Genomic DNA, 22,514 nt, shown 5'->3' on the forward strand with positions numbered 1-22,514 from the left:
GCATTAATTTTTCTGCGTGTAGCTGCGTAACAAAGCGACATAGTACTGCTTTCGTCAAAAGTCTGTGCGACACTAGCTGTTTTTTTACTAGGGTTGTCAAAAATATATCGATATATCGGATATTTTTTTCAAAAAAAAATATATTTATATCGAGATATTTTTTTCCCCCAAATATCGAATATCGATATTTTTCTGTGATATTTTTGCGTTGGTCACTTCAAGAATGAGTGCAGCGAGCGCGGATGTAAAAATGATGAAATCGAATTACTTGCATCTTAAAAATGGAACAGCAAAATGTAAACTATGTCAAAAAATTATTAAAACAAGTGGAAATTCAACAAATATGTCGTCGCACATAAAAAACAAGCACTATGACACTTTTGTAAAGTGTATGCAAAAAAAGGTAAGTACTTATAAAGTGCCGTTATTTTTCTGTTTGTGCGTGTGTGTAATTTTAGAGCCCGCGTTTTCTCGAAATGCAATGGTGTGTGTATTTCAAGAAAACGCGGGCAATTTTAGAGCCACACGCACAAATTCTCGAATTATACACCCGATTGAATTTCATATAGATTATTTCGCAATTTCTAATTCTGAATTCTTATTCGTTTGACTAAATAATTAGGTTTCGATGAAGTTTCGTGAAAACCAAACAATTGAACAATCATTTCGAAACATTGAAGCTTTAAAAGGTAAGTAAGAAAAAGTGTGCATTCTGAATTTTATTAACTTGTTCTTCATTTTAGACAATGGACAGAAGGCGAATGAAATATATGAAGCAATTGTCTTCATGATTTGCAGAGACAACATGCCTGTCCGGTGCGTGGAGAAAGAAGGTCTAACACACCTTCTTAAGAAATGTGTCCCGCAATTTAAAATGCCTGGCCGGTCCAAGGCAAGTATTAATTTCGGTTGTTTTACTGTATAGAATAATCATAAAATCAATACGCTTTTCTAAATATATATAATTTTTTCCAGATTACAACAATGATCGAAGAAAAATACAGCAAATCAGTGGATGCTGTTAAAAAGATTTTAAGCGAAGTGGAGGATGTGGCATTCACCTGCGACGCAGTGACTATCACAAACTCAAGCCGATCATTTCTTACAATAACTGCGCATTTTATAAATAAGGAATGTTTGGAATCAATTTGTTTAATGGCAGCTAGAATGGATCAGGTAATTTTTTTATATTCATTATTTTATCTGTGTTTTTGTCACCTCGTTAATTGTTAATCGTATTTGTCTAGTGTTCTGTGAATTTTGGCCATTTGTCACTTTGTTGTTATTTTTACCACCTAATATAAGAAAACCATACATTTCTCAAATTTAATTTAGTCTCATACCAGTGAGTACATAAGCTCTCTATTGGAGAAAGCGTGCGACGATTTTAGCATTGATAAGTCTAAGTGTACAACACTGACCACGGATAATGCGAATAATATGAAAGCCGCATCAAGATATTTTCTTGGAAATGGGAAACACATTCCTTGCTTTGCGCATACCATCCACTTAGTGGTAGACGATTCTGTGAAGGAGATCGCATCATTTTGTAGTATTTTGGACAAAGTTAAAAAAATTGTTATGCATTTCAAGCACAGTCCTGCATTAATGGACGAGCTGCGAAAAGCTCAGGCTGATGAGGGAATTCCGGAAGGTTGCATTAAGACCTTGCAGCAAAGCGTTGACACGCGATGGAATTCATGTCTTGAAATGCTGGTATCCTTTTTAAGTCTTGCGAATAAAGTGGCCATCATTTTAATAAAGAGATCTGAAAAAGTAAAAGGTTTGCCAGAAATGCTATCAACTGATGAATTATCTACTTGCAAGGATTTTTGTAGCCTTCTGAACCCATTCAAAGATGCAACTGAAAAAATAAGCGGTGAAAAATATGTAACTGTCAGCATGGTGATCCCGTTAATTTCACTTTTGCTAAAGAAAATGCAGATTGCAAAAGTAGAATCTGCTGACGGCATTCTTGCACAAGATTCTCTTCACAAGCAATTAGAGAAAAGGTGCAAGCCTCTTGAATTAAATAAAGTCTTAGTAAAGTCTTCATTCCTCGATCCAAGATTTAAAAAGATGTATATCTCGCCAATCGGGGTACAAGAGGCGACTAAAGATATTTTACAAGAATTGATTACATTTACTGAAGAAAAACGGGTATGTCAAAAATTAAAAGATTATAATTATATATTAACTTAAATAACTGTAATTAGTTTACTCACAATAATATTAAAATTCTGTTCAAAAATGTAACTAATTCTTTTTTTTAATTTTTTACAGATTTCAGATGACGAAAATTCAGATGACCAAGGTGATAGCTTGGAAAAGGCGCACAATAGGTCAATTGTGAAAGTAGACGGTTCGGAAAATAGGGAGCTAAAGATGTATCTCAGCTTGCCCCAAACTTCGTGGGAAAGTAACCCAATAATGTTTTGGAGTTCGTATAAGGCAGCTATGCCAGGACTTTCGAAGCTTGCCTTACGATACCTTACAACCCCTGGTAGTTCAGTGCCTTCGGAGCGACTTGCTTCTGCAATTAAATGTGTTGTCTGTGACTCGCGAAGTCGTATGACGGATACACATATAACAGAACGGGTTTTTTTGATATCTTCAAACTCCAAATACTGGAGTTAAACATGCCTTTGAATATGCAAAATGACAAATGCCGTATTAAGAAAATCCGTATTAAGAAAATGCGTGTGAAGAAAATCTGTATTAAGAAAATGCGTGTAAAGAAAATCCGTATTAAGAAAATAAATTGTTATGTTATTGTGTAAATTTAAATTTATTTTGGGGGAAAAAAATATCTAAAATATCGATATATCGATATTTTTAACGATATATATTAATATCATATCGATATTTCTTCAAAAGCAAAAATATCATCGATACGATATTTTAAAAATATCCGACAACCCTATTTTTTACGCTCTCAACTTGTACTTCGTGCTCACATCGGCATGCACACAGACGGCCACACGAACAATTGCCGAGCAAAAGTGCCCGCACGGGCTATAGGCGCCTACCTCTGGTCTAGAATGTTCGGCCACTACGCGTTTGTCTCTTCTCTTCTATCACTTTGGATAGCTCTCTCTCAATGCCATTTCTCACATATATAAATCGTTTTTACACGATTCTATTATTTTAAATTAAAATTAACAAACAAAAACAAAAAACTTTATAAGAAAGGAACAGAAAAAGTATCCGTACAACAAAATATAAACCTAAAAAACATTCAAAAATCTTATAATATATTGAGCTTTAGTAGCTCGTAGGATAGCCCTTTCTCTTAAGGACCTCTGCAAGGCGACGGGGCATCGAATTTACCAGTAGTTTTATCTTTGGTTATATATTCACTCAAAAGGACGTTTTTTAGCATTTCCTTGGAAGTTATAGTGTGCTGTCCAATTTTGCGTTCCAGCAAATCCCATAAATGTTCGATGGTTAAGGTCTGGTGATTGTGGTGGATTAAATAGCAACCAGAGCTTAACATTGTGCGCAGTGTGCTTGGGATCGTTATCATGTTGGAAATAAAAATCGTCTCCCAGCCCCAACTGCTCAGCACTTGGTTTCAAATTGGACTTTAAAACATTTAATTATCCATATTGGTCCATAATGGATTCTATAAATACGAGTTTACCCACTCCTTCGGCCTCCATACACCCTCAGACCATTACCCCACCTCCTCCATGTGTAGGTGATTTTTTGTGAGCACATATATTGATAAGGCTGGCACGAGCTCGGGAACCAGTTGTCGGAACCAATGAACCAGTAAATTTAACACTGCCAAGTTCTACGGGCCCGATTTTCGTCGTTATATCTCCCAGCCACCATCAAGCAATGCAAGGTATCTCATTCGATTAATCAAAATCTACTGAGCCGTTTTTGAGAAATTTGCAAAAGAAAATTGCAAAATTATGAAGATGGCAGTTGGTGCATATCGATATGAAAGCGCACGTTGATCGATGTATTTCAATGAATTGGCTGCCCTTTCTAATCGTAGTTTGGAACAGGGCGTAGCTTAGGGGGTATTTCCATGTCCTCACCAAAGGGGATTTATGGTCAAATATTTACCCTGCAAACAGAACATGAATTTGGTGTGTAAGATTTAGATATCTGCATGTACAAATGCATATATGCATGTAATATATGCAAGTAAATCTAAAAAAAAATAAAAAACCAAATAATTCATATATATACGTTGTATACACATACTTTTTTAAAGGTAACTCTGATGCAAACATAAGTACATATGTTCATATGTACGCACTTTCCTATATATGCATACGTTTACAAGACTAAATCTGATATTTAGATATGTATGTATGTATGTACCGACATATATATATGTACATATACACCTGTATATGGATATGTTTTTTTTTTTTTTAATTCATTTATTAGTTGTTGAAATAGGAAAAAATATTTTATATACAAAAAAGACAAAAGTATAGACAAGAAGAGAAAATGAAGGGAATTTTTTGTTACTATAGGGCTCCTGCGGGACTGCCTTGTGGTATTGCTTCGCAGGTCTACCGCGGCCGACCACGCCAATCGGGATGTGATCATCATCTTTACCAAGTTGGAAGGTATGGGCTTTTCTCCAATAACTGCCCTTAGCCTTTGCCTCAGGGTGCATTCCGCACTGGACTCGTGTCCAAATCGGAACAGGTATGACCTGAAGCAGTCCATGGCCGCTAAGGAGCTGGGTCAGTTCGAAAGTGATTTCGCCATGTCGCCTGTTTACCCATGTATGTATATCCGGGATAAGCTTAAAGGTCCATCTGCCCTTTTGCGAGGCTGCCCAGCGGGATTGACCCTCTGCTAGGCTTGATCGCCTGGCTTCTGCAGTTGCCTCCCTTCTGACTGAAGATGACCATTCCGCACTCTGTCGACTTCTAAAAATGGTTTGCGCTTCTTTAGCAAGTCTATTGGGACCTTACTTGATATTACGAGAGCCGCGTCATCCGAAATTGTGCGGAATCCACGGCGAAGCGCTCCAAGACGGGACGTTACCTCTAATCTACGTCTGTACGACTTCGTCTGCATCGCATCCGCCCATACAGGCGCGCCGTAGAGCATGGTCGACCTGACGACGTTCATCAATAGTAATCGTTGTGATTGTCCCGGGCCTCGTGTATTGAGCATTATTCGACTTCCCAGTTCAGCCGCTCTTGCACTCGCACCAGTACCTGATGGCTCTAGCTGAGTGGATTGTGCATGTACAATTTTTGCCTGCTCTACCGTTTTCCTGCTGCTGATAAGAACTGCTTCCGTTTTTTGATCTGCAAGTTCTAGTCCTACGTTCGCAAGCCACTGTTTTGCTATGCCAATCGATGTGACCGTCTTTTTTTCTGCTTCTGAGAGCTGCTTTGCCACCACTACGAGAGCCACGTCATCTGCAAAACCGATGATATGGCAGTCAGTCGGGAGGCTTATTCGCAGGACGCCGTCATACATAGCATTCCACAATATCGGGCCAAGTACCGATCCCTGTGGAACTCCACCTCGTACTTCATGAAATCGATCGCCACTCCTTGTGCTATATCGTAGCTTGCGATTTCGGAAATAATCCTGAATTAAAGCAATGAGCGGGATCGGCACGTGGAACATGCTTAACGCCTCGATAATGCGGCTCCAGTTAGCTGTGTTAAAGGCGTTCTTCACATCAAGTGTGGTTACTAAGCAGTATTTTTTACCACCGTTTTTTCATCACTGTCCTTCAATTGATTTTCTCGCTATTTCAACAACTGTTGCCAATGCGTGTATTGTTGTTTTGGCCTTGCGAAAACCGAATTGCATCGGCGAGAGATCACCAGCTACAGCAATCGCACTCTCCAGTCTCGTGCAGATTAGTTTTTCCAGCAGTTTGGCTGCATAGTGGTCTGTGTGCAGACGGGTCATCTTGAGGCTTGTTTGGCTTTGGTTTGAGCACAAGGTCTTGTTATTTCCAAATGTCTGGGAAAATGCATTCCTCAAAGCACCTGGGTGAACTTTTCAGGTTGGAGGCGCATAGCTAGTTTGAGCGCTTTATTGGGAATCGCGTCCGGACCGGGGCACAGTGGGCCAACTGAGCGGTCTAGCGGGACATAAGTCAAAATTAACTTTTTAAAAATTCGTTTGTTTTGTTATTTATCCTAATTGGCAACACTTGTAAAAGCTTAAAAACACTTTCGTGAGATTTTTTCAATGCACCCCTGATCAGCTGCGGGCTTTCAAAGTGAACAGATGTTCAGCACGTGGCATGCAAATATTTGGTTGCACTTTTTGATCTTTCTTGGTTGATCTTCAACTTAAACAAATTAAAACAAATTGGCCCAATTACTATTGTTTTCGTCTAGAAAAAGTATGTATTCAATAAAAAAAAATATATTGTGACCAGTCTATTCATGTGTAGCAAAATAAATGTGTTTGAAGTACATACATACATACATATGTTGTTTTAACAAGTATGGTTTTGGGCCTTATACTAACTTCTCTGAACTATAACTTACTTTATTCAATCTTATTCAAGCTAGTATTAGCATTTATGTATGTATCGTGTGAGTCTTTGTGATTTTAACGTGTACAAAATGGTAGCCATCTACGACCATCTTCTAAGTTTATTACACTTTTTAGGTTCTATGTCGGTCCCAAAACGCATGCTGTATAACACTTGGCTTGGCGAAAATATCGCCACAAAAAAGTTATTGGTTTAAAAGAACTTATATTTGGCACAATTTTAAAAAACAGAAACCTTTCAAAAAAGGAAATCGAGGAAATCACCAAAAAAATAACAAACTTTGTAAGCAGGCTTACAGAAAAATGGAAGGCATGCCATTACAACAAATCAGTCTTCGAAAAAAAAAAATCAGAAATGGCTTGATGATTCGCTTTTTATACCATACACCCATAGGGTGAAATGGTATATTAAAGTCGCCAAAATGTATGTAACAGGCAGAAGGAAGCATCTGCGACCCCACAAAGTATATATATTCTTGATCAGGATCAACAACCGAGTCGATCTAGCCATGTCCGTCCGTCCGTCCGTCCGTATGAACACCTAGATCTCGGAGACTATAAGAGCTAGAGCCACCAAATTTGGTATGCAGTCTCGTGTAGTATGTACGCTTATCGAGTTTGTTTCAAATTTTTGCCACGCCCCCTTCCGCCCATAGAATTTACAAAAAACAGATTTTCTTAAAACTATGTAGGCTACCGACATTAAATTTGGTATGTAAGCTAGCTTAATAGACGCGCAGATATTGACTATTTAAAAATTTCCGCCCCCGAAAATTAAACAAAACTGATTTTCTCGAAAACTAACAAAGCTAAAGTCACCAAATTTAGTATGTATATTGGCTTAGTATGCGCGCAGAATACATATATTTTAATATGTTGCCACGCCCACTCCCGCCTCCATAATTTAGAAAAAACCGATTGGCTCTTGCAATTTTTTGACCATCGCGATTAAATTTGGCAGACTAATAAATCTTATCTATTTCTACCAAACTACCAAATTTTATTGAAATCGGACTTGAAACATACAAAATATACGTATGAACGTATTTTGCTACGCGATCCATAAGGGCAGAATTGGCCGTTGGCTAGTGGCGGCGCTAGAGTGCTCGTGTGTTTGTAGAGTGAGCGAAGCGAGATGACATATGGTATGAGGCATGTTAAAACAATTTAATGGACATACATTTGGTTTTCGAAATTTTAAATATTTGTTTCACCTGGTGTATGGTATACCCAAGTCGGCGAGACGACTTACTTACTTCATTTTTGAATAATATGACGTCTAGTTCACACATGGGTCGACCCAAGAAGGATTTCGGTGATCTCTGCCCTAAAGTACAGACCAGAAAAGTGTCAAGCCTTTAAAAGGAAACCACGTGCGATGAGTTAATGGTGGCAACAAGCACTAGTCTGTATAAATCCGGAATGCGAACCGCATCAAAAATCGTTACAGAGCTTAATGGAAATGAGACGGCAGGATAAAAAATTAAAAAGTCATTGGACGCACAAGCACAATTGCCAAATCCGTACTCGCCTGAAGAAGCTCTGGCTCTACACATGGATGTAGGCTACACGAAGCATACGTACAAGCTAATGCGATGTAGTGCTAAGGAGAGGAATGCTGATATATATCCGAGTTACCAAAGGTTGCACTCAGCTAAGGTTATGTGCTATCCAACCAACTTGAAATATTCAGACTATTCAGCTGAGACAACTTTGCAAAGTTTAGTCGACCATACCGTTAGTCGAATTATACAGGCGAACTCCCCAGTTTTTGATAATCAATTATTGGAAAATAATAATAAAATAAATTTAACTGCAGTACATAAATGGGGCTGTGATGGAAGCAGTGGACAAGCAACATACCGGCAAAAGTTTGAAAATGGTGAAACCAATATGCTCGATCAGCACCTTTTTGCAGTTTGCCTTGTACCATTACAAATTCAGCTTGGATCAAAAGTTTTATGGAAAAACCCACGGGGTTCCTCAACTCGCTATTGTAGGCCTTTAAAACTAATTTGCCAAAAGGAAACAAGCGAATAAATTAGATCAGAGAGCGACCATGTAAAAAACCAAGTAGAAAATATTTAACCAACGACTACCAATTTATATACAATTATGCACGAACTTCACATGACCATGTTGGATGGCAAAACATTTAGCATCCTTGCAGAAGCACCTACCATGATATGTGGAATTTGTAGAGCAAAGAATATGAATAATATTAGTTTGGTAAAAAGTTATTGAATTGTTGCAGATCTTTTAAAAAATGGTTTATCAACATTGCATGCGTGGATACGATTTTTTGAATGCGTTCTACATATTGCCTAAGACTCCCAATAAAAAAATTGCAAGCTCGAGGTGAAGATAAGGCAAAGGTAGAAGCTAGAAAATCTAAAATCCAATTCCAGCTTAGAAAGCAAATGGGCTTATTGGTGGATATTCCAGTGGGTAGTAGTGGCAATACGAACAATGGAAATACCTCCAGCCAACCAAACTTAGTAGCCGGTATTACTAGAGTTAGCGAAGCTCTAATATATAGGTTTAGTGTTATACTAAGGGTAATGGCTTGTGGATATCAAGTCAATACTGATTTATTCAGCTCATATGCCATGGAAACAGCTGAAATGTATGTCGACAAATATCCATGGTTTTACATGTACATCTGTACACAAAGTTTTAATACATGGAGCGGACATCATCAACAATGTGGGACTAATCAATAATGACAAAAATAAATTAGAATTAATCACTATCGGATGAGGCTTGAGTGTCTGTTGTCGTACGTCGCCTTTCCTTCAAAAAAAACTGGTCCAGTGTTGTCTGACCAGCTTTCTTTTTTTGGCGTAAAATACAATTACTTGTAGCAATTCATATTCACAGCTACCGCCTGGGACACTTTAAGACTCCTTTCACTGTCAGGATCGTTTTTTAATAAAATCTTCATACCTTCGTCAATCAAACACATTGCTTCGGAAATTTGTTTGGAGTTTAAGCTTTGCTTCTTGGAGTTTTCAATCTCCTCCATACCTTCAAAACTAGCCTCTCGAGCCAAATTGGAAAACTCAAAACAACGCAACAACGAAATCAAGCAACGCAAAGCGAGGACTAGATGTATTTGCCATGTGGCCTTCGCTTGGTGCAGCGGGTCTGACAGCTTTCATCCTTTTTACGGCCATTTTATACGCCATGCCCCAAATGTCGCTCGACGCTTCATCGCATAATTGCAGGAAACAACGGCAATTGCTCTCCTTAATAGCGCGTTTTAGTTCGCGGCATCTATTTGCAAATTAATCCCCGAGATGTAAAGAGCTGATACTGCCCCGTGCTCTTTGATAGACGCGTCTTGCGCGCAGGCATCTTTTCCTGGCCTCGGCGATATTATCGGTCCACCAACATACATGGGTATGGTGCCTGCTGTGAGTCCTGCGGATGGGCATGCTGCAATCGCAAGCTGCAGCTACGTATTCCATGATCATTTCAGCCTGCTTGTTGGCATCTTCGGTTAGTTCTGGGATCACTAGTGATGATGCGAATGCTTCTGGATTTAGTGCATCAATTCTGTACGTTTTGCGCTTTTCTTGCACCGCTGCTTGTTGGGCTCGACTGCCAATGTTACAAATAATGGCCATGTGGTCACTGGTGGTGTAATGGCTACTTAGCTCCCACTGTATAGCGCTTGCAATCTGGTTGCTGGCAAAAGTAACATCAATGACTGACCCTTAGTCCGCTCTGGCAAAAGTGTAGCTTGTACCTATATTTAGTATCGCCAGATCTAATATGGCAAAAGCTTCTAGCAGGCTGCGTCCTCGTGCATTTGTTGAACTGCTTCCCCATTCGTGGGACCATGCATTAAAATCTCCAGCAATAATGACTTTTCTTTTACCCCTTGCGTTTGCTGCGAGGTTGTCGAGTCTACGGTCAAACTCATCCAAGCTCAGGCTAGGTGGTAGGTAGCAGTTGTATAGCCAAATATCACCTAGTTTTGCGCACACATAGCCGACAGAGGAGTATACAGACTTTGCGACCGGCGCTCTGTTACTACAGGCCCATATGGCTGCCTTAGACATTCTATCCGCAGCCCAAAAACATGCAGTTTGAGTCTTGTAAGGCTCGCTTAGTACTGCCACATCTACGTTTAGCTCGCGTATAGTTTGCGCCAATAGATCTTGCGCCGCCCCGCAGTGATTTAGATTTCGTTGTATAATCTTCATCTTTTCTTGCGACTTGCTCACCTGTGGTTACCAGTGCACCATGGACGATTTTTCATAATGGGCGGCATAAAGTCATAAAATTTATGGTGAAATATTACGAAAATGTTATTTTTTATTAATAGTAAACACTTCAGTTAGCTGAAAAACAATTTTGTTTTTTATCGGGTTTCTCTTTTTGTGACAGCCCTTCAAAACCAGCTGATCTGTTGAAGCTCGCAATTATATAAATTGGCGCGAAATATTTCATGCTGTTAAAAGTGCTTAAATTATTATTGGTTTGTAAGGGTGCGCTGTTTCAAACATTAAATTATATAAATCTGCTAGCTAGACGAATAAATTTGGCATACACTATTTTTAAGGCGAATTGACCTTGAGCTTTTTTTTTTGGAACCGAGCTTACACGATCCACTTCCATAGAAAAGCTCATACAAGACAAGTGCCCAAAAATTGAGCTTGAATAGTGTGCAGGGAGTCTAGAATGGTCTGAGCTAGAGTGCAGTTGTGCGAATAAGAGGAGGGAGAACGCGAGAAAAAAAAAAACCGCAAGTGCAAGCAATGCACGTGGAGTGACGTAACACTCCGGTACCCTCATGGACATACATAAGTCCACGCCTCTTTTTTTTTCGAGTTCCAATTTTCATTAAGGAACGAAAATAAAACGCCACTGCCAGCGCTGCCTTGCCTCAATTAAATGCAAGCGCGTACTCATTGTGTTAGCCACCATAAGGCCGAAGACGACCCCATCCATGGTTTCATGTCGGACTTTTGGGACTACGACCAATTAAATGTCGGCCCAGTCCATGAACTGACCATAGGATAAATTGTTGGAGAGCGATTTGGCCATAAGTGCGCACACATATTGTTGTGTGGAGCGTACCCAGCCAGCCTAATTCCTAGGCGAACCCTCGTTGGAGTGGATGTTTCACCTTAGGATACGGGATAGCCCCTCGCAACAAAGACTGGAGATTTCTGCTGGGAAGACGTTGCCGCAGATTCAAAAACCAGCTTTGATGACCCCAACCTCACCCCCAGGCCCTCAAATAGCCGTTTTTCTTTTTCTGTTCTGAAAATCAAAACGTTGGTAACGAGAAGCAAGTTATATTTTTGTGCCCTTCTTAATAATTTGAACAGCATCTAGTGCTCCACCCATCATCAGGCCTGCTGACTGGATTGGACTCTACAAACTGTAAGTGCGGCATAGCCGCATAAAATCTATTGGCGAAATATAACCGCTTGCCGCGACCACAGAGTTAGTTAGTTTTTTTTTATTTTTGAAATTGAAAATTTAAATAAATGCTTAACGTAAAATTTAGTTTAGATCAAATTTATACTTATAAAACAACACACATTTTTGTACGATTCCTCTCACCGAATTAGTTAGGAATTATCTATATCTGCCACATCTACCATATATGTTAATGCTCCTATTATCTAAGTGGGATACGAAATCCGATGTTATCTTCTTATCTTAATGGCATATGCCAATTTTTTCTTTGAATTTGAATATATGTATGAAATTATGAATTGCTGAGTTAGTTTATTTGGGCACCTGACGTAAAAGATTTAACAGCCACAATATGGGTAATACTGAGTTTCCCTAGGTATTACAAGGTAGGGTGGGTAAAGAGAAGGCAATGACATCTAGGTCCTTCGAATAACACCCATCACCTCTGCATAAAAATCCCTATTTAGGTGTAGTCCTTTATTCCTTATCTCTGTCTTCATTTTACTTATGTAGCGCATGTTTTGGGAGAGCACAAGAACCACCCCATTTTCCCTGAGCTCAGCCGAGCCACTTGTTAGTAAGACAGAGAGTGCACTCCGACACCCGCGTGTTCGTTACAGGTTTCGTTCAAATTAATAAGTGTAATATGGATAGCAAAGCTCAAGGTATTTAGAATCTTTTATTTACGATAAATGTGTATAAATGTTCGTGGTTTTTTAATGTCTAGTGTTATTGTTGATTGTACATATTTTTAGCAAAAATCTAACAATTTTAATTGTGTTCCGTGGAGTATTTCTTGAAAAGTGCATATCAAAGCATACAACTAAAAATGGCAAGTTACTAACGAATGTGTCTAGTTTATTGTAGTAATCATTTTTTTTTTGATCCTTTTTGTTCCTTTCAAAAAAAAATTGCACTTGAAGTTTCCTTTACGTTCAACAACAACACGCTTGTTGATATTTGGAACAACAACAATCGCAATGCTGATGCTGTCACAGCGTACTTAATGGAAGAAATAAATGAAGATAATTTGAACAAATCAAACATACAGCAAATTAAGGCAAAAGTGACTAATTTTAAATATAATACAAAACGATACTTGCGCAAATACAATCGAAATCTTGAGCGATTCTAGTCAATTCACACGAAAAGGTTTGCAAAATGTATGGAAATAAAAATTGATGTGGAGGATACTGCTAAGTTATCACCATCGAAGATGGGTCGTCTAAAAGTAGGATATGCCGAGGCCGGGCCTAGACTACGAAGGCAAATGGCATCAGAAGTTGCCGTTCAAAATGATTGCTCTACTGCCTTACTTTTGCATGCCGCCTCTGCGTCTGCCCGTAAAAGAAATGAAAATAAATTGGTTGGCGTATTGCGAAATGTAATGACTGAGGAAAATGTTGTAAATCCCGAAATAACAAAGCAAGCGGGACCAGATCGCATTTCTAATATTGAAGCATTAGCTTTTTTATTGGAGAATAATTTCACAAAGCAGCACAAAGCAAATATATCAGTTTTACACAACTCAGCAAGGCGCACGGCTGCAATATACACTGCGCGACAACCGATTAGCCCACCCAATGCATCCTACATTTGAAGCTTAATATCAGCCAATTGCGTGATGCTTTTGGGATGAATTTTGTGTCATTAGGACTTCACATATTTTTAAACAAAGAAAAATAATATTTAAGAGATTAACTTTATTAATAACGTTTTAAGAGAATATTATCTAAATTAATATAAGAAATCGACTTAAATTTTCGCGCCAACCGATTAGCACACCCACTTGAAAATGTCGAAATATGTAGAAAAATGGGCTTCGAATAGCATCACAAAATTTTTTATTGTTAATTCAGTCTGTTGTAACTTATTTATAAACAAAATTAATAATGTGTTGTGCCACCACGGTTAAGTATGACCTCGTACATCCTTTTGGGTAATGAGTCATACAATTGTTGAATGTAGGCTAATGAAATGGTGCCCCAGGCATTTTTAATTCCTTCTATTAGCTCTATTTTAGTGGTATATTGCCTTCCTGATTCATATACTTTCCGTGCCAGCCATCCCCAAACATTTTCAATAATGTTCAGATCAGGCGAGTATGGGGGCCAATTTAGCAAAGGTACGTTTTGACGTCCAATCCACGACTTTACAACTTTGGACGTATGAATAGGTGCGTTATCCTGCTGGAATTTCCACTTCAGGGGTCCAAAAATTTCTTTCATTGCGGGAAAAGCCGTTTGCAATACTCCATTGTATGCTGTGGCATTCATTCGACTTGTCAGAAATTGCAGCTCTATGGTTCCATAATAGGTTATTGCTCCCCACACCATGACACCACCAGCACAGCTGTGCAATCGATCTAAAACAAGCTCTTCCTTTCTAATATCGTGAAAGTAGTACGAATAGCCATCCGGACCCTCTAAATTAAATTTTTTCTCATCCGAAAAGACAACAAGTCGCCACTCCTTAGTCCAGGTCATATTCGATCGACAAAATTCGAGCCGCTGCATCTTTCTATTTGCGTTTAGAGGTGTTTTTTTTTTTAATTTAAGGCGTTTTAAGTGCTTCGCGTTGTTAATAATGCGTTGCACAGTCCGCACACTCGAGTTAACGCCAGATTTTTGCTTAATTTTAGCCGCAGAGTCTCTTGAGTTAGACGCGTTCCTCAGAATCAGTCGCTTGTCAGCCTCTGTTATTACGGAAGAGGGCCGACCTTTCATGTTTTTCCCATAAGAGTGTTCGTTCTTTAAAAATGAGGAAATAACTTTACGGCTGCGCTTAATATTTCTCGATATTTGAGAGATTGAGAGTCCACACTCTATGTAAGCCTTTATTCGACCTTTTTCTGCCTCATCTAACTGCTTTGCTTTTCCCATAATTAGGTAACTTCGATTTATTAAATTCAAAATTGATCAAATTAAACAATAAATTTCTTTAATTAGTCAGATCCGACAGCTTTCACACAAAAATCCACACTAAAAGGGAAGTGTGCTAATCGGCTGTCGCAGAAAAAAAGCATGATTTTTCCATATATTTCTAAGAAAAAATCAAGACAATCTAACGGTAAACTTCCAGAGCATGCTTTTTGTTTTTATACTAAGTACAAATGCAGAAGAATGATAGAAAAATATAAAGAGCATGATAGAGATTTACAGTTACTTGTTATTTAAATTTCCAATGAGAGGTAACAGGGTGTGCTAATCGGTTGTCGCGCAGTGTATGTCCCGAGTACGACTTAATAAGATCTACAAAATTGCAATGCAGATCGTCAGGAATTAGTATTTCCGAAACTGTGGCAAAGGTTTCTCTGCAGGAATATTGACCTTACAAAATGATGGTTTAGAGAAAATGGAAAATGTAACGGACTGCACCCTTATTATTGGCTATGGGTTTGATGGATCGACGGGTCAAAGTTCATAAAAACAAAAATTTGATTCAGATCAACCTGATTTCTTAGATCAATCGCTGTTCGTATCCACTGTCATACCAATACGTCTAATTGATTCTTTAAATCGCGTAATATGGTTAAATAGAAGCCCACAGTCAGTAAGGGTTTGCAGGCCTTTAAAAATTGAATACGCGAAAGAGAGCTACGCAAAAATCTTATGCGAAAAAGAAAATTTAGATATGCAAGTGGCGAAATTGGAAAAGTTCAAATGGCAACCTAAAAATAAAAAAATTTCTGTGGATTTTAAAACATATATGTCATTAATTGATGGAAAGGTATTAAACGTCATAACTGGTACAAAATCCAATCAATGTCCAATGCCCAATCTGTGCCGTAAATCCCAAAAGACTTATCGAAATCACAGATTTTGTATTGAATATATCGTACCGTATGGATATAAAGACCTGGCACATCAAAGGCGATGATAAAAATAAAATGATGATAAGAAAGAAGGGAATTCAGCAAACAGCATGGAAGATAATGGGTTTGTATATTAGCATACCGAAACGGAACGGAAGTGGTAACAGCAATGATGGTAACACGGCGAGACGAATCTTTGCAAATACAAAACTGTTTGCATCCATAACATTGTTTGATGAGGTCATTTTGAATAATTTTTACTATATATTAATAGCAATATCGTGTGAATTCTCAATCAGCCCAAAAAAGTACCGACAATTTTGTACAGACACTTTTAATCTATATATGAAAACATATCCGTGGTACACAATGTGTCCAACTGTACATAAAATATTAGTTCACGGAGCAGACATAAATTTGTGTATAGTTCCAGTTGGATGTTTGGGTGAAAATGCATCAGAAGCTCGTAACAAACATTATAAAATGGACCGACGTTCTCATGCCAGAAAAAATTCTAGATTAAGTAATATGGCTGACGTTTTTAATAGAGCCATGGATTCATCTGATCCATTAATATAAATAAGAGGCTGCAAAATTTGAAATAGAAACCGCTTCCAATAGAAGTTATTAACCTTTTAGAGAATCCAACATCAGAGCTGAGTTCATACAATTTTTTAAATGATGACAACAAAAGCGATGACAAACATGAGAATTCTTTTGTTTTGGATGAAGAAGATTATTAACTTTTTGTTTTTTTAAGTTTGGAATATTGTTAAAACTTGTTAAAATATTATTTTTTCTATTTTTATGCTTTGCTTTATAATAAAAATTGAAATTTTTGTACAAGTGACGGGTTTATAAAGGGGTGGTCAATTTGACTAAAAAAAAAAAACCAAAATCATACTAAAATATTAGTAACACTTAAAAAAAAAAAAATTAAGCTCCTAGCTCTATATGTGGACTTTATGCCGCCAAAATCAACTAATCGCCCATAGTGCAGTGGGCAACGGCGGCTACCAGTGTAGTGGCTCGCATCTGTGCGTTTTGGCTGGCTTATTGTTGCATGTGGCTGCTTTGCGCTCAGTCTGTCCGCATCTAAGGCACCAGTTTGTGCGGTCTTTGGCACTAGTGCAATTTTCTGCCTTATGTCCGAAGCATAGGCACTTGTAGCATCTTTTTTCGGACACACGTCCCAGCCAACTTCTATAGACCCTTCTTTTAGCAGTGTGGCTGCTATAGTACGCGGCATGCTTAAAATGGCCATCTGTTTGCCTCTAAAGTACTTGCGCAGGCCTCTTATGTTTACTTGCTCGGCGTCATTGCCAATTTTCAGTTGCATTGACTTTTACATTTCCTTTTCTGTCGCCAAGTGGTCGAGGTTACGCATTTCAAGCCACGCCTCTGCTCCAGCTGCTCGAACTGAGGCTTGTTGGCCCAGGACTTGGCTCAAATCCTCAGTCAATTTTTTGCTGTTGGCCTTTCCACTCCCCTTGAGCTCGAGAAGTAAATCGCCCGTAGCCGTTTTTCTTGTCCTCTTGACGTTATTTTTGACTTCATCGAGCTTGCCGTCTGCCCTTCTGGTGACTAGGCATAGGAAATGCCAAATCTATCTTTTTCGCTTCATTTCTGGGCTGCCTAGCATTCAGAGGCGACGTTTGCGTGGCGATTTTGCTCTTTGCCGCCTTAACCACCGATCTGCTTCCCATCACTATGTGGCATAACGCTTCGTGTAGCTCCTTTATTCGCAATATTGCATTCTAAGTGCCGAGATTTATGTGCCAAACTGGTTTTTTGCCATCAACTCCTTTATTGAACGTCGTGTCAATTTCCCAAATGAGCGAGCCCAGCTCATCTAGCTCTGCCACATTGGATACAACTTTTGGAGAAACGGAAGTCTCCGGGCTGCTGGGAGCTATTGTATATAGATATGTACTTTGATTAATACATACATATGTACATATGTTTGCGCACATATGTAGGTATTACAGGTAAATGAGTATGTACATAGCTAAAAACATACAGTGGCCGTCACAAGCGATTCAATGTTTGCAACTCTTGCAGTTAAACAGCTGCTGTATGAATATAGAGCAAGCAAATGAAACAATATAATGTAAAACAAAAACAACATGCATTGACTCATCAATAAATTTATCAATAAATGCATGAATTGAGGAATTGTTTTGTAGTCAATTTTGAAGAAGTAAAGTCATTTGTAGTTTGCACTTAATAGTTGCAAAATTGACTAAAAACTCGAGAACGAAAACAATTTCTAAACCCGTTGAGGACAATATAGTGTGCCTTTCAGAAAGAGGATCCTCTTCGCGAGAAATAGCCAAATCCCTCTCTATAAGTCAGGCGACAGTCATTAGAGTAATAAAACGGCGTGGAATCAACCACCAAAATACATCCAACGGATGCCCACGACTGATTACTGATGGTGATGATCAGCCAAATTAAAAAAGATGGTCATATGACACCCAAGGATGCTCCCAAAGCAATTGGTAAGCCGGTTAGTGAATCTACTGCAAGAAGGACACTTCGAAATATCGGCTACACTCCGATTATAGAGAAAAAAAGCCAGCACTGTCCGAGAAAAACGTCAAGGCACGTCTGCAATTTGCCAAAATGCATCGGCATTGGACCATTGAGGACTGGAAGAAGGTTATTTGGTCAGACGAGTCCAAATTTAACCGATATTAGTCCGATGGAAAGGAATAGTGCTGGATAAGGCCCGGAGAAACCATTCAAAGGCGACATGTCAGCGAAACTGTGAAACACGGAGGCGGGCACGTTATGGCATGGGGATGTTTTACTTGGTGGAGTTCTGTAAAATTAGTCACAAAAAAAAATGAAGTAAGTAAGTCGTCTCGCCGACTTAGGTATACCATACAGCAGTAAAGCCAATATTTCAACTTTATTAAACAAATGCATTTTCACATGCTTTTTACAAGCATATTTTAGTATCTCGCTCACTCAATCATACGAGCACCCTAGCGCCCCCACCAGCCAACGGCCAACTCCGGCCTTATGGAAAAACGTTTATATGCATAATTCGACTGTTTTTTGTCTGATTTTGATCAAATTTGGTATATTGCTAGATATTAGTACCAAATTTAGGTGTGCCAATCTAGTTTGATTGCATAAGGTAAAAAAATACGGGAGATAATCAAGTTTTTCAAATTACGGGGGCGGAAAAGGGCGTGGCAAAATCTTTATACATACAAAATGTGTGCACTTACTAAGCGAATATACATACCAAATATGGTGTCTCTAGCTGGAATAGTTTTTGAGATGAATGCTTTTATTAAATTGCGGGGGCGGAAAGGGGCGTGGCAAAAATTTGAAATAAACTTGATCACTCTACACACTACACGAGTCTACATACCAAATTTGGTGGGTCTAGCTCTTACGGTCTCCGAGATCTACGTGTTCATACGGACAGACGGACAAGGCTTGATCGACTCGGCTGTTGATCCTGATCAAGAATATATATACTTTATGGGGTCGGAGAAGCTTCCTTCTGCCTGTTACATACATTTTGGCGACTTTAATATACCATTTCACCCTATGGGTGTATGGTATAATAATGGAATAATGCGAGAAGATTGCTTAAACATTTTGCAGACCAATCTTGGCAATTTTATTGACAGATGCGCTTATGGTACAACGGATCTTACATTTCAGCGAGATAATGACCCTGAGCATACAGCTAGAATTGTCCAAGATTGGTTATCTAACCAAGAATTCAAGCTGATGAAGTGGCCAGCACAAAGTCCTGACCTCAATCCAATTGAGAATTTATGGTCAATTGTGAAAAGACGGTTGGGACAATATAAGAAAGCGCCAACAAACCTGGAGAGCTTATGTCAACGCATGGAGGAAGACTGGAAAAAGATTCCTCAGGAAATTTTTCACAAAGTATGCCCTCTCGAATCTCTGCAGTAATAAAACATAAGGGACTTTGGACAAAATATTGAAAATTAGAAAAAAATATCAAAGAAGCTAACCCTTGCAGTCCTTGGCCATAATATTTTTACATGTTCCAAACTCTTTGTCAGTATTATCAATACATCAATGCACAGACAAAACCATCCAAATATTATTTCCATTTCTTTTTCTTCTTCTTTCTCATGCTGCATGCTGCGATTGACAAGCATACACATACAGTTTACGTAGCGTTGCGTTTGTGTGTGTGTGCGTCTGCTTTGCTGCTCTGTGAATTTCAAGCAATGACGTAGTAGAGTCCATTTATAGTGACTGTTTGTGGAGGGCGGAGGGCGGAAGTAATATAATTGAAACGCGCGAGAACTTCGTTTTAAATTAATTGAGATTTATTTGTTTTAAGTGACAAGATGTCCCGACACACACGAGAATGATTCGGGGTGTAAAAATTACAATCGAAAAAGCAAATCAAAAGAAAGAACGGGTGTTCGGGTTAGATGCTTGTACTAGATTAAATGGCGATGCCCATGGGAAAAATCAAGTCACTCCTCCTGGTGTGACCGTAGATGCCGAGGATCAAAAAACCCTCCTCACTCCTCACTGCTCTACGCCGCTCACTGCTGTTCACTCGGTGGCGTGAACATACCGCCCCCCTTGCAACATGCTGCAATTGCCACCCTGGACATGTGTAGGATGAGGGACGGCAGCGTCCTGGAGCTCCTAGATCCCACAGGAGCCGGAGACGACCCATCCGAACACGGTGCTCTGGGCTGCGGGAGTACCGCTATGACCGGGCACACAGCCTGGTTGGATGACCTCAGGATAGAGGTCTGCCCCGAGCACCACGGACACCGACGCCGGCCGATAGAAATAGGGGTCGGCCAGGATCAGGGTGGCGAATTTCTCCCGGATCGGCGCCGACACTTTCCGGATGGGAGTGCGGATGAGCAGGTCCTCTTCGACCCGGAATATAACATTCCGTCGGAACGTCTTGTCGGACCTCGACTCGAGGACGGCCGTGCAGGCTTGGTCGACCCCGACCTTGGTCACAGCCAACCCCAGATTGATGCGGCTCTCAGCCGCACACATATCGAGGAGGACGCGGGTCTCGAAGGATTTCGAGCCATTGCCCAACCGGAGGACTGCTGTTAACATGACAGTCGTCGTCCTGGCGTATAGCAGGGAGGAGAGAGAGATCTCGGGTGTACCTTCTGGGGAAGCGGAGCGGTCGGACGATGATCGGGAACGGGGTTGTAGCGGTGGTGCAGCACGCCCGGGGGAGGGTGATTGGCTGCGACGCCGGGCTGAGGCTCGTTGTCTCGGCGGTTGGTCGGCCATATGGAGCAGGGTATGGTGCCTTTGCCCGCATCGTCGGCAACCAATGCGAGTCCGGCACGCGTCGGATGAGTGCTCGTGTGCCAAGCAATTGGGACAGTACTTATTGATAAGCACCGCCCGGAGCCGCTTTTCCCTCGGAGGTTCAGGAAACGCTGACACTGCCGGAGTGCGTGTCCCAGGCTTAGGGCCAGCAGATCCTCTGGATTCTCGCTCATGGGAGAAATTGGACTGGAGTTTAGGAACGCTTCGATCCTACACAGGAGAGTGGAAAGTTCCTTGAACGTGTACTTGACAGTAGAAGAGGACTTGTAAAACAAGGTCTTAAAACTTTTGACCCCCTGCCCGCACCCGGCGGAATGAACTGCCAGGATAAAATATGCTGGGGAAATGCCTTCATTATATCAAGCTTGGTGGCGTTCAGGAAATCTTTTTCGAGCGTCTTTGAGGCCCTACGAAGGTTTTGCCATTGTTGGAGTAAATGCGCTGTGGGCATTGTCTCCGTGCGACAAACCAAGAGAAGGCTGCAAGAAATCGTTCAGTGGTGAGGTCGGAGGTAGCCTCGAGATGGATCGCCTTCGTGCTGAAACACACAAAGACGCAGACATAACCCTTAGTAATGAGACACGCACGCCCGGTGTAATTCTTGATCTCGAACGGCCCTGCGAAGTCAATGCCCGTGTGGGTGAAGGGCCTGGAGTACGTGATGCGCTCTCGAGGGAGATCACCCATCATCTGAGTCTGTAGTCAGCGACGATGAAAGATGCAGACTTTACACCCCTTGATGTGGGACATCACCAGGTTCTTGATATGTGGGATCCAGAATTTGGTGCGCAGATACCGCACCATCAGTTGATTGCCGCCATGCAACGTGAGGCGGTGGGCGAATTCGACAAGCAGGCGAGTGAAATGAGTACTATAGGGGAGGAGAATAGGGTGACGTTCATCATACCGGAGGGACTCAGCGGCCCGGAGTCGTCCGCAGGAGCGGAGTATCCCATGCTGGTCGAGAAATGGATTCAGATTGAGTAGCGTGCTGGATGATGGCAGGGGTCGCCCTCCACCCAGGGTCCGTATCTCCGCGAGGTATTCCAGACGCTGAGAGGTCCGAATCAAGGCGCGCTCGGCGGAGAGAAGTTCGTCATTGGTGAGGCGGACTGTGGAAGGCGTCGAAATCCTTTTGGTGGCGAAGCGTAGGATGTACGCGATGACTCGTAATGCCCTACCGTAGTCCGAAAAACGTTCGCTGACGTCCTTGAGTAGGGTGGTCGCGGTGGTGTGGCACTGGACTCGTTGCTCCAGCTGGGTGTCTGGGAGTTCGTTATGGGGAGTTGGCCAATACTCGGAGGCTCGCTGGAGCCAGTCCGGCCATGCCACCAGAGGCTGCTGGCCGCGGAGTCTCCACGGCTCGCCAGATCAGCGGGGTTGTCCTCGGAGCGCACATGTGACCAGCTTTGGCCACTGGTGCTTTTGGAGATGCTGG

General features: G+C 40.7%; 1 protein-coding gene across 4 annotated transcripts; it reads left to right on the forward strand.

Annotated features, from left to right (window-relative positions):
* The first annotated feature begins 224 nt into the window (after window positions 1-224).
* Window positions 225-2,766, forward strand: LOC124460898 (zinc finger BED domain-containing protein 4-like). 4 transcript variants are annotated; one of them, XR_006954839.1, is made up of 6 exons: window positions 225-403; window positions 623-689; window positions 744-892; window positions 976-1,176; window positions 1,248-2,160; window positions 2,284-2,766. XR_006954839.1 is itself a non-coding variant. In XM_047012493.1 (5 exons), the coding sequence occupies exons 1-5, from the start codon at window positions 251-253 to the stop codon at window positions 2,635-2,637; spliced, it is 924 nt and encodes a 307-aa protein (XP_046868449.1). In that variant the 5' UTR covers window positions 225-250; the 3' UTR covers window positions 2,638-2,765. The 4 variants fall into 4 exon arrangements, 3 of the variants coding, with proteins under 3 accessions (XP_046868449.1, XP_046868450.1, XP_046868448.1); XM_047012493.1 differs by lacking the exon at window positions 1,248-2,160 and having other exon boundaries at window positions 2,284-2,765; XM_047012494.1 differs by lacking the exons at window positions 623-689; window positions 1,248-2,160 and having other exon boundaries at window positions 799-892; window positions 2,284-2,765.
* The last annotated feature ends 19,748 nt before the right edge of the window (window positions 2,767-22,514 follow it).

This window comes from Drosophila willistoni, unplaced genomic scaffold (assembly GCF_018902025.1).
Source record: "Drosophila willistoni isolate 14030-0811.24 unplaced genomic scaffold, UCI_dwil_1.1 Seg150, whole genome shotgun sequence".
Taxonomy (NCBI): Eukaryota; Metazoa; Arthropoda; class Insecta; order Diptera; family Drosophilidae; genus Drosophila; species Drosophila willistoni.